Source organism: Pipistrellus kuhlii, unplaced genomic scaffold (genome assembly GCF_014108245.1).
Source record: "Pipistrellus kuhlii isolate mPipKuh1 unplaced genomic scaffold, mPipKuh1.p scaffold_m20_p_3, whole genome shotgun sequence".
Classification (NCBI taxonomy): domain Eukaryota; kingdom Metazoa; phylum Chordata; class Mammalia; order Chiroptera; family Vespertilionidae; genus Pipistrellus; species Pipistrellus kuhlii.
In genome coordinates, this window is record NW_023425529.1 from 120,343,456 (window position 1) to 120,356,456 (window position 13,001).

Below are 13,001 nucleotides of genomic sequence, written 5' to 3' on the forward strand. Positions count from 1 at the left end.
ACTTTTCCCATTGTGTACTAAATAGCACATTAAATCAACACCATCACTTAAATGTAAATTCTTTATCATACAACTCTAATTCTTAAGACTTCTAGAAGAACTGGGGGGAAATGAATACATTATGATTAACCATGTCAATACCTGTGTATTCATCAAAGCCTTTAAACACTGTATGACTCTGTGCTGATTCTTCTTAACAATGGTTTCTTGTCTGTATTGGCATAAAAGACATCACTGTTAGAATTATAAATGGACATGCAAATGTAGCTTAAGTGAAAATAAGTAGCAACACTTACGTTTTGCTTCTAATCAGTTTTTCCAAAATGTCCAGTAATAACCCAAGCCCCTCACGTCCAAAGCTCTCCACCCAACTAAAAAAATAGAGGATAAAGGTAGTTAGTTATGCATTTAAGTCAGTATTCAAAGTTTGTTATATCACAATAATATGATCACAAATATTTTACAACTGTTATATTTAACTCATAAACACAATGTAAGAATAACACCTTGTACAAAAAATCATTCATAATTCATATTCAGCTGTGACAGAAAGAGCAAAAATGGGATAAGTCAATGGTATGCATTCTTATAAATGTTAAGAATTTTCTAAGTTTCAAAGTTCAATTGTTTTATTTTTAAAGTCTAGTTATTTTTAAATGCGAATTTTCATCCTGACCAAACCACTTCTATTGTATATTCCATAAATCCATAGGTACAGTACTGTATGTAATTAGGACATTACTACTAATAGACAACTCACCTTAGTAATAGAAAAACTACCTTCATAGAAAAAAATACAATTTTTCAGTCGTGATTTAGAAAGCCTAAGTCAATAAATAAAATGGTAACTATCTGTCTTTAAAAAAAGTGGAGAAGAAAAAAAATATGTGTGTATATTTCTTTGTATACATGTGTTTATTTGTATGCATTATTTGTGTGTCTCTGTATGTGGCCTTAGAAAAATGGAATGTTAAAAACAAAATTTCGCCGAAGCAGGTTTGGCTCAGTGGTAGAGCTTCGGTCTGCGGACTGAAAGGTCCCAGGTTCGATTCCGGTCAAGGGAATGTACCTTGGTTGCGGGCACATCCCCGGTGGGGTGTGTGCAAGAGGCAGCTGGTCAATGTTTCTCTCTCATCGACATTTCTAGCTCTCTATCTCTCTCCCTCTCTGTGTTAAAAATCAATATAATATTTTTTTTAATAAATTTCATTTAATAATCAAAAGCAGCACATTATAAACAATAAAAACAAGTTAAAATAATACAAACAATAAAAATGTTATACCAGGACATAACATTTTCTTACTTTACAATATAGTATATCCCATGAAAATAAGGGTAAAAACCAAATGCAATATTGCATATAAAAAATAAAAATATTTAAAAATTCACCTTCATTTTGCACCTGTCTATGAACACAGCTTAATCCCCTATTAATACTCAAAAATTCTGATTTTAGCTCTCCGTCTCAAAAAAAAAAGGAATTTGTGCTTTAGATTGGCAGACTCTTATCAGATTATTTTTACTCATTTCTTTTCTATGAAAACCAAGGAATAACTATTCAATAATGCAGTTAAACGGTAAAGGTACTCCCCTGTAAAAGAAAACATGGAAGATCATTATCATAGTTAAGGGGGGAAAGTTAAATAGAAGTTGATGTTTTCAAACCTGAATGCCTCTTCAACAGTGAAGTTTACTCTGCACTACCAGCAACAGATGTTACCTGTAGGCATTTCAATTCCTGCTTTTATGTTTCATGAAAACCCTAGAGCATCCCATTAACTGTTGGCCTTGATGACCTCTATTCTGGATTTATTCTTATTTCACATGTGGCAGGGAAGCTTGAAATCAAACACATCAGAAGGAATTTGAGAGTTTTCTTGGGCTAGCACTGGGATGTGGACTTCAGTCCCTCCTGTGTTAGTACTTCACAGTGGGACTTCAGTGTTTTGTTTTAAGTAAATTGTCAACAATCTCATATTCAAAAGTATATCTATAAAGATATTCTGAAACTAATATAAATGGTTTAGGATGATTCATACTACTATCACCTTCAATCATTGTGGACAATAAAGTTACTATTCCTAAAACTGCCTTATACCAAAATACATAAATTTAACATTATACTAATATAACAAAAAGACTTTGTTACATTTAATGTTTATCTGGGAGTCTACTATAAAATTTAGAAAGCATATTACTCCAGAGAATTCAAGATGTCTTCTTGTCTGAGTTTTTAATAATAGAACATAGCTATTTAAAGAATTTATCACCACTAATATAACAACTATGACTAGAATATTGGAGCTCACAGAAGTTCTCAAATCAACTATTTCTGAACCCACTATATATCTCTCTTCTATATTGTAAAATATGAATCATTAAAGTAAAACTTACAGCACTAGCTGAATTGGCTCAGTAAATAGATTGTCAACCTGTGGACTAACGGGTCCCGGGTTCCATGCCAGTCAAAAAGACATGCCCAGGTTATGGGCTTGATCTCCAGTAGGGGGCGTGCAGGAGGCAGCCAATCAATGATTCTCATCATTGATTTTTTCTATCTCTCTCCCTTTCCCTCCTCTCTGAAATCAATAATATTTTTTAAAGTAAAACTTATATCCATTCATGTCTATTACATATAAACTAATTCTCTATAAAACAAAGTTGAATATAAAGAGGCATCATACCTAATAACTTTATACTATACTCTTTTAAATCGTGGTGGGAAATAATTTATCAACAACCATAAAATCAGAGGTTGGCAACAGTCTTATCAAAGGCAACTTACATTTTACATTTCATAAAACATAAAAACAAGAAAAGTGGAACAGGGTGTGAAGAGAGGAAACTACCCTGTTTCCCCGAAAATAAGACAGTGTCTTATATTAATTTTTTCTCCCAAAGTTGCGCTACGTCTTATTTTCAGGGGATGTCTTATCTTTCCATGCGCTAAGTCTTATTTTCGGAGGATGTCTTATTTTTGGGGAAACACGGTAGGATGCCTGATAACAAAAGAAACACTAATTTTTTTTAAACACAAAATGGAAGCTGATGAAAAGTATTCATTGAATAATCAAACACAAATTAAATAGGCATAAAAAGTCTCCTGTTTTCCAAAAAAATGTTAATATGTTGTATTAATAAGTTGTCACCCACAAACCCCTTCTCTCAAACCTTTTCCCCCACCCCTATTTTTTTAGCAATATTATTTTTAAGAATGGGGCAAATATCAGTTCCTATCTCTTCTGGAAAAGATGTTCAAGGTAAAAAGTGATATTGAGTAGGTAGGTATGCAGTCCTGACAGAGGTTTATTGAAATCCATAGCTTTCTACAAAAGTAAAAAATTTCTCATCATCAGTGTAAGAAGCAACCTGGAAAAAAATTATCACCTGATTTATAAATGATCAATCTTCAAGAAACAAAATCTGTACTATTTATTCTGTGCCTGTCAGCACTGTAGCGCCAGGCATTATGTGGCTTAACTATAAACTGCATTCATGGATGAATAAGCAGTGTGCAAATGTTTTTTCTTCATGAACAGAAATGGCATAGAGATTATTATGGCATTTGTATTGGGGGAAATTGCTTTAAAAAAGCAAAAAGTAATGTGCTAAGTAATAATTTAACACAAAATCTACCTCTTAAAATTCTTTAACAGGAAATATCAAACCCTTTTCTTGTAATTGCTTCAAGAGAAACTGCTAAATATATTACCATTTAGCACTTCCTAGTAAGAGTCTCAATGTAAGAGAAAAGAAAAAAGTGAAGAGGTAACAGAAGGGGGGGGGGGGGGGGCGGGGAGAGAACAGGTTTCTAGGATTAAATGTTGAAACCACCTTTAAATGTTCAAAGCAGTTTAGGCTTTCAAATGCAGTAATTACTTCTGGAGACACAGGATGAAAGCAAAAGTGTGCAAAGTGGTTTCCAAAGTATTATTGGCTTCATGAAGCAAATACAGTCACCTCATTGAGCAGAAGAGGCAAAAGTCAGGTGTCAGCTTTACTATCTAGCCAAAGGAATAAAGCACTATGAGTGTATGTTTCCCACAGACTAAAGTTCAAGTTATTAGCATCTTCCTAAATGTGCCCTAAGGGAGAGAGAGACAAATGCATCACAATTGTCAGAGCTGGAATAAAAGCTATCCAGATCTTAAAAGCAATCTTACCTGGCCCATACACCTAGAGAATAGGTACCATTTCTTATTTGTCTTTAAATCACCAGCACCTAGGACAGACTACACTGAATAAATGGTTTTAGAGTGAAACTGAATCTCCTTCCATTTTTATATAGAAGGAACAGAGAAAGAGAGAGAGGATAAGGTCACTTAGAAAGAACATCTAGGTCTGTGATGCTCAGGCGTATGCCCTTACTTTACATACACAGAAAAAGGCAAAAAGAGATAATGTGTTCATGGAGCAACACTGAGCCTGCCTCAAACTTCATGCCAGGAACATCAATTCTGATTTTGAAAATGGTACTTATCCATACTGACCCACGGATAATGAATTTTAAGACTGTCCTGCATCACACTTTTGGACTTGACTGTGGCTGGAAGGGTGAAGTTTCATCACTACTAATATTCATGTGCTCATTAACAAAGTCAGCCAGCCTTTAATAAGGGCTCACTGTGTGCGAGATACTATACTACATATAAGAAATACAAAAATGAATAAAACATGTTTTCTGCCCTTGAAAGGACCACAGACTAGTGGTTGAAACAAATGTTGAGCAAGATTATTTCTCTAATGCAATAACAAGTGTTATAATCATGGTGCTAAAGGAACAAGAGGTATAGCATCTAGCTCTTTGGAACAAAGCATCTGGTGTCTGTCCTGAGTCTTAAAGGGTGTCATGCAAAGGAAGAGAGGTTTCTAGACAGAAGGAAATATATACTAAGACATTAAATATAAAAGATGGGCCCGTACTGAGAACCACAGTGGCTATATCAGAGATAAAACCAAGCAAGTAGGAAGGAGTTTGATTTTGTAAAAACTATATACAATGCCATGTCAAGAAAGTCATTAAAGGATCAAATTCATTAGGCAAAGTAATCCCACCTCTGCCTCCCCACAAAAAGATGGCCTAACACCAAAACCTATGAATATATAAGCTTGCATTGCAAAGAGAGATGAAAAAGGGAATTGAGGTTGCAGAAGGAATTACAATTGCTAATCAGATGATTTTAAGATAGAGAAATTATCCTAGATTATCCAGATAGGTCCAATCTAATTACATGGTTCTTGAAAGCTGAGACCCTTTGCAAACTGGGTAACATGAGATGAAGAGAGATGCAAAATATGAGAGGGATTCAACCTGCCTTTCCAGACTTTCAAGATGGAGGAAGAGAAACATGAGGTAAGGAATAGATGTGGACTCAAAAAGCTGAAATAGCCCAGCCGGTGTCGCTCAGTGGCTGAGCATCAACCAATGAATCAGGAGGTCACCAAGATTCCTGATCAGGGCACATGCCCTGGTTGCAGGCTCAGCCTCCCAATCAGGGGACCTGCAGGAGGCAGCCAATCAATGATTCTCTCTCACTACGTTTATCTACATCTCTCTCTCCCTCTCCCTTCATCTCTCTGAAATCAATAAAAATTTAATTAAATAAAAAGTTTTTTTTAAAAGCTGAAATAACCCTAAATTGATAGTAGCGAGGGAATAGAGATGTCAGTTCTACTACTGCAATGAATTGAATACTTCCAACAACTTGAATAACCAAGCAAATGGAGTTGAATCTGCTCATTCATGAACATGGGTTGCTCTCCATTTATTTGGAAGTTCTTGATTTCCTTCATCATTATTTTGTAGTTTTAAACATAAAAGTCATATACATGATTTTAGATTTGCATCAGAGTATTTGTTTTTGAACAGTAGTAAAGGGTGTTGTTTTACAAAAGTTTACTGCTAATATATGGAAGTACAATTGATTTGTTTTTCAGGTTAAAAAAAAAAAAAAGACCACACAACATAAATTTACCCTCTTAATACTTAATTGTACATATAGTACAGTAATGTTAACTATATACATCTTATTGTATAACATATCTCTAGAACTTTTCAACTTGCGAAATATAATTGCTATTTTCTTAAATCCTGCAATCTTGCTGAACTCACTAATTAATTCTAGGAGTTTTTGTAGAATCTTCTCATTTTTCTATGTAAACAATCATGTCTTTTGTGAATAGGAACACTTATTTCTCCTGTTCTGATTCATATTCTTTTTATTTCATTTGCTTGTCTCTGTTTTAGCTATAATTTCTTGTACTTATTTAAAGAACAGTGGTTAGAACAAATATCCTTGGCCTTGTTCCCAACCTGAGGGGAAAGCATTTCACCATGAAATATAATATTAGCTGTAGGATTTTTGTAGATTTCCACTATTAAGCTGAGAAAGTACACCTCTGTATTAGTTTCTGAGAACTTCTCTAACAAAGTGATTTAACGTGGGATTCTGGAGGCTAGAAACCCAAATCCAAATTGTCAGCAGGGCCAGCCTTGATCAGAAACTCTGGGTAAGAATTCTCCCGTGGCTCTTCTTGGTGGTAGTTGTTTATACAGGATTCTCGTACTTCTATCATTGAATGAATTCCTGTGTGTCTTTTTTTCTTCTTATAGGAACATAAATTATATTGGAAAATAAGAGCCCAACTACTCCCTTAGAACCTCATCCTAATTAATTACATCTGCAAAGACCCTCTTTTCAAGTAAGTTCACATTCCTAGGTGCTAGAGATTAGGACTTAAATTTTTCATTCTGAGGAACACAATTCAATCCATATCTATTCCTGTTTTCCCAGGTTTGTTTTCTAGGGGGTTTTTGTTTTGTTTTTGTTTTTTGTTTTCATATATAGGTGTTTCTCTCTGTCTCTCCCCCTCCTTTCCACTCTCTAAAATTCAGTAGGGAAAATATCCTCATCAGGTAAGGATTAATGAAAAATAAAATAAAATAAAATAAAATAAAATAAAATAAAATAAAATAAAATAAAATAAAATAAAATAAAATAAAATAAAATAATAAAATAAAATAAAATAAAGTAAAATGAAATAAAAATGAATAAGTGTACTAAACACTGACAAAAGTACACAAAGGAGGTAGCTACCAACTAACCTAGCCTGGAGCTAGGAAAAAAATATCGAATTAAAGAAAACTATGCCTATAATTTTGACATGGAAAGATGCTCATACATCCTAAGATTAAAAAGTAGTAGTAGTTCCCTATAAATTTTGGAGATTAAACCCTTATCAGAGATAACAGTGGCAAATACTTCTCCCAAGGTATGAGCATTATCATTGTCTGGTTGATGGTTTCTTTTGCTGTGCAGAAGCTCTTTATTTTGAAGTACTCCCATTTTATTTTCTCCTTAGTTTCTATTGCCCTAGGAGCTGTATTGGTAAAGATATTGCTATGACAAATGTCTGCTATTTTGCTGCCGATGGCTTCTTCTAAGATTTTTATGATTTCCTGTCTTGTTTAAGTTCTTTATCCATTTTGAGTTTATTTTTGTGCATGGTGTAAGTTGGTGGTCTAGTTTCATTTTTATTTTTATTTTTGCATGTATCCATCCAATTTTCCCAGTACCATTTATTTAAGAGACTGTCTTGACTCCATTGTATTCTCTTGACTCCTTTATCAAATATTAATTGAGCATAGTAGCTTTAGTAGATTTTTGGGTTCTCTGTTCTGTTCCATTGGTTTATATGTATGTTTTTGAGCCAGTACCATGCAGTTTTGAGAACAGTGGCTTTATAGTAGAGCTTGATATTTGGAATTGCGATCCCTCCAACTTCGTTCTCCTTTTTCAAGATTGCTGCAGCTATTCAGGGTCTTTTTTTTTTTTTTTTCCAGATACATTTTTGGAGAGTTTGTTACAGATCTCTGAAGTGTGCCACTGGTATTTTGACAGGGAGTGCATTGAATCTATAGACTGCTTTTTGGGTATTATGGACATTTTAATGATGTTGATTCTACCAATCCATGAACACGAAATATTCTCCCATTTGCTTATGTCTTCCTCTATCTCTTTTTTCAGTATTCTATAATTTTCTGAGTACAGATCCTTTACGTCTTGGTTAAATTTATTCCTAAGTACCTTAATTTTTGTGTTGTAATGGTAAGTGGGATTGTTTTTTGTTTTGTTTTGTTTCTTTCTCTTTCTGTGAGTTCATTATTGATGTATAAAAAAAAGACATAGATTTCTGGGTGTTAATTTTATTTCCTGCTACATTGCCATATTACTATATTATTAAATATTACTATATTATTAAATATAGTAATTTTATGATGGAACCAAAAGGAAGATAAACAATCCAATCAAAAAATGGAAAAAATACCTAAATAGACCTTTTGAAAGAGGACATATGGAAGGCCAAGAGACATATGAAAACATGCTCAAAGTCACTAATCATCCAAGAGATACAAATCAAACAATGAGGTACCATCTCACACCTGTCAGAATGGCTTTCACCAACAAATCAACAAAGGACAAGTGCTGGAGAGGATGTGGAGAAAAAGGAACCCTCGTGCACTGCTGCTGGGAATCCAAACTGGTACAGCCACTGTGGAAAACAGTATGGCATTTCCTCAAAAAATTAAATATGGAACTGCCATTTAACCCAGTAATCTCACTTCTAAGAATATATCCCAAGAAAACAGAAACACCAATCAGAAAGGATATATGCACCCCTATGTTCATAGCAGCACAATTTACTATAGCTAAGATTTGGAAACAGCCTAAATGCCCATCAGTGGATGAGTGGATTAGAAAACTGTGGTACTTCTACAATATATAATGGAATACTATGCTACTGTAAAAAAGAAGGAATTCTTACCATTTGCAACAGCATTGGAACTGGAGGGCATTATGCTAAATAAACCAGTCAGAGAAAGATAAATATCACATGATCTCACTCATTTGTGGAATATAATGAAAACATAAACTGATGAACAAAACAGAACCAGAGTCATAGAAGCATCGAATAGACTGTCCAACTTATGAGGGAAGGCAGGGAGTGATGAGGTAAGAAATTAACCAAAGGATTTGTATACATGCATATGAGCATAGCCAATGGCCACAGAATTGGGAGTGGGGGGAATGTGCTGGGGGTTGGGAGTGGCTGGGAACAGGTCAATGGGAGAAAAAGGAGACTTATGTAATACAATAAACAATAAAGAACTTAATTTTTTTTAAGTAGTAATGTATATTTTTCATTTTTGTTCTAAATATGTTTTTATGCATATCAAAAATGTGTGCATGTACACATTGCTATACAAACACATTCTTAGTCGTTTTCTACTTAATCAACTCATTCAATTACCTGCTGATTTTCATTCCATGTGTGAAACACTAATATCGATGGCATAATAAACACTCAAGGCTAATATTCCACTCTCTCATACATTCACTTGCTTCTGCTCCCACCAAGAATTAGTTGGGATCATTTCCAAACCAATGCAAGGATCATAATGCATATGGGTTTGTTTTATACAATCAGCCTGAACCTACTCCAAGAAAAGATCTAGGCTCCACAGCAAATGTTCAGAAAAAATAAAAATGAATATTTATATCCTATATAATAAAGAAGTAATATGCAAATTGACTCCAACACACAAGATGGCCGCCCCATATGGTCAAAGATGGACACAAGATGGCCAGCAGAGGAGGGCAGTTAGGGGTGACCAGGCTGGCAGTGAAGGGCAGTTAGGGGCAACCAGGCCTGCAGGGGAGGGCAGTTGGGAGTGACTGTGCCTGAAGGGGAGGACAGTTTCGGGGGGATGGAAGGGGGAGACCCAAGCCTGCAGAGGAGGGCAGTTGGGAGAAATCAGGCCTGCAGGGAGGGTACTTGGGGGGACCTGCCCTGCAGGGGAGTGCAGTTGAGGGTAACCATGCTTATAGGGGAGAGCAGTTGGGGAAGAACCAGGCTTGCAGGGGAGGGCAGTTGGGGGACCAGGCCTGCAGGAGAGGCCAGTTGAAGGGAACCAGGCCTGCAGGGGAGGGCATTTGGGGAGGGCCAGGCATACAAAGGAGGGCAGTTGGGGGCAATTAGGCTGGCATGAGAGGGTAGTTAGGGTGACCAGGCCAGCAGGGGAGGACAATAAGGAGCAATCAAGCCAGCCGTGGAGCAGTTAGGTATTGATCAGGCTGACAGGGGAATTGTTAGAGGATGATCAGGCTGGCAGGCAGAAGTGGTTAGGGGCAATCAGGTAGGCAGGCAGGCAAGAGTTTAGGAGCCAGCAGTCCTGGACTGTGAGAGGGATAGGATCGGGACTAATCGGGCAGTCACACAACTCTCAAGGGGTCCCAGATTGGAGAGGGTGAAGGCTGGGCTGAGGGACACACACAAACCTCTCCCCTTCACCCGTGCATAAATTTCATGCACAGGGCCTCTAGTTTTAAACAAATAAGAATACTTAAGGCATATCTGAGTTACTTATTTTATAATTCCCTACCTTAACTAACATTACTAACAAACAACTCTGACCAGGGGGTCAGTCACTTAGAGCAGCATCTTACACCAAAGGGTTTCAAGTTCAATTTCCAGTCAGGACACATACCTAGGTTGTGAGTTCAATCCCCACTTGGGCACATACGGGAAGCAATCTTATCAATGTTTCTCTCTCACATCTCTCTCTCTAAAATCAATAAAAGTGTATTCTACTCAGGTTAAGATAAAAAATAAATAAACAGCTAACAACATTAAACAAGAGGACTTCCTCAATAGACACACACTTCCACCCAAGAAATTATAGTGCCTTTCTAAGTAGGTGATAATATACTTTTTTTTTTTATTTTACTTTTGTGTACGATCTTATTTTCTTGTAGTGAACCTACAATTTTTGTAATAAGAAAAGTATTTTTAACTACCCAAAATAATCTTACATAAATGCCTAGAGAAGCACAAAAGTATTTTGCTAAAATTCAATATAAGAAGCTTCTTGAAAGAGAAAAAAATATATCACTGGTCACATGTGACAAAGTAACAAATTTCATACCTTAAACTTAGAAGGTCAGCTTTAATACTCTGTATATTATCCAGATCCAATTTACATTCCTCTGTCAGAGCAATATATCACCAATGGTGAATATAATTATAGCTTATTTTAAACTGTGATTTTCACCTACTCTTAGCAAGGTGACTAAATACATAGAATGAACAGTGGGATACGAAGAGGACGGGAGACAGAGTGTGTACACAGCAATTAATATGTCCAGTAGGGCAAAACAAACATACACAAACATCCCAATGAATGGCTTACCCACAAAAGTCACACTAAATTATTCAGCCAGACAAGGAATTCCAGAATTAAATATTGTTCTGATTGTGAAATCTGTCAGACTTCAAAATACAACCATTAATATGTATACTTTCTAGAAATTTACTTTTGAAGAAATTATGTATTTAAAATTACTGGTGGCCGAGACCGGTTTGGCTCAATGGATAGAGCATCGGCTTGGGGACTGAAGGGTCCCGGGTTCGATTCCGGTCAAGGGCATGTACCTTGGTTGCGGGCATATCCCTAGTAGGGGGTGTGCAAGAGGCAGCTGATCGATGACTCTCTCTCATCGATGTTTCTAACTCTCTATCTCTCTCCCTTCCTCTCTGTACAAAATCAATAAAATATATTTAAAAATAAATAAATAAATAAAAATAAAATAAAATAAAATAAAATTACTGGTGTATTCTCACTTCTAATATTAGATGAGATAGTAGAATATCAATCTGAGTAGTTCATTCTCCTTGTTACTTTTTGGCCATAACATATTCAAAGGTATAAAATGTCTAGAAAAAAAAGTATCCCAAATAAAATAAAAAGAAAACCAGATTAACTGCAAAGTACAGCATAAGAAATATAGTCAATAATCTATACTAATAAAAGAGAAATATGCAAATTGACTGTCGATTCATGACACCCACTAGCCAATCAGGAGTGAGTATACAAATTAACCCAACAAAGATATAGGTAGCCCCCAGTTGCTCCAGGCCTCTGGGCAGCACTCATGCAGGTGTGGTGAGGCTGGACGGAGGGGGGGGGAGGGGGAGAGAGACTTGCTAGGAGGGGGAAGGTGGGGCAGAGGGAGTTACAGGAGCAGTGCTCCAGCTGGAGCAAAGACTGAAGTCTCCAGCCGGAGGGCAGATGGAAATTGGTGATCAGAGCGAAGGCCTGGGTCCCCAGTACCAGAGGAAAACCTGTGCCAGCAGCCAGAGGAAAGAAGGCCTATTGCACGAATCTTAGTGCAACAGGCCTCTAGTATTATAATAACTACATAAGGTGCCTGATGGGTATAAGATTTATAAAGGTGATCACTTTGTAAGTTATATAAATTTCTAATAACTACGTTGTACCCTAAAACTAATACAATATTATAAATCAACAGCAAAAGAAAATTTTAATATTACTTTTATAAATATAAAAAATAGGATGAGGAGGAAGGAGAGGATGAGGAGAAGCAGCAGCAGCAGACCCCCAGCTCCCTGCCCAGGCAATCGATCACAGGGGGTCCACTCCTGCGCAGGTAAAAAGCAGACCACCAGTTTCCTGCCCAGGCGATTGATCACAAGGGGTCCACTCTGGCACCAGGCCGAAGCAACCCCCAGCTCCCTGCAGTCGATGGCAGGGGGTCCACTCCTGCCCAGGCCTTACCTCACAGTGACCTGGGTGCCAGGATGTTCCTGGGACACAGGCCCTGGGCACCTATGTATGCAAATTAACTGCTGTTTTGGGTTAATTTGCATAGTCACTCTGATTGGCTATAGGCATAGAAAAGCTACGATCAATTTACATGGTTGTCCATTATTAGGTAGGATCCTTTATCCACCAATGTAATAGAACTATGTGTTTCTCCATTTGGCTTTCTTCCCAGTCCTAGAGATTTCCCTACTTTTCTTGCTTACAACCCTTTAATCAACCATCAATGAATTTCATGTACTTCCTTTCTGTCTTCTCTTTTGATGCTAATGTATAAAATAAGCTGCAAAACTGTCATTCTCCTGAGTATTTTCTCAA

General features: G+C 36.5%; 1 protein-coding gene across 4 annotated transcripts in view; it reads right to left on the minus strand.

Moving 5' to 3' along the window:
- The window catches only part of DIAPH3 (diaphanous related formin 3), a 473,874-nt gene that overhangs the window by 345,343 nt on the left and 115,530 nt on the right, over positions 1–13,001 (minus strand). For 3 of the 4 annotated variants that reach the window (XM_045588685.1, XM_045588684.1, XM_045588686.1), the window contains 2 exons: positions 297–371; positions 142–211 (listed from right to left, as the gene is read on the minus strand). In XM_045588685.1, coding sequence (XP_045444641.1) covers positions 142–211; positions 297–371 — 145 coding nt within the window. Of the gene's footprint in view, positions 1–141; positions 212–296; positions 372–12,813; positions 12,837–13,001 lie in introns of those variants that run through there. The other variant, XM_045588687.1, reaches the window with a different exon arrangement.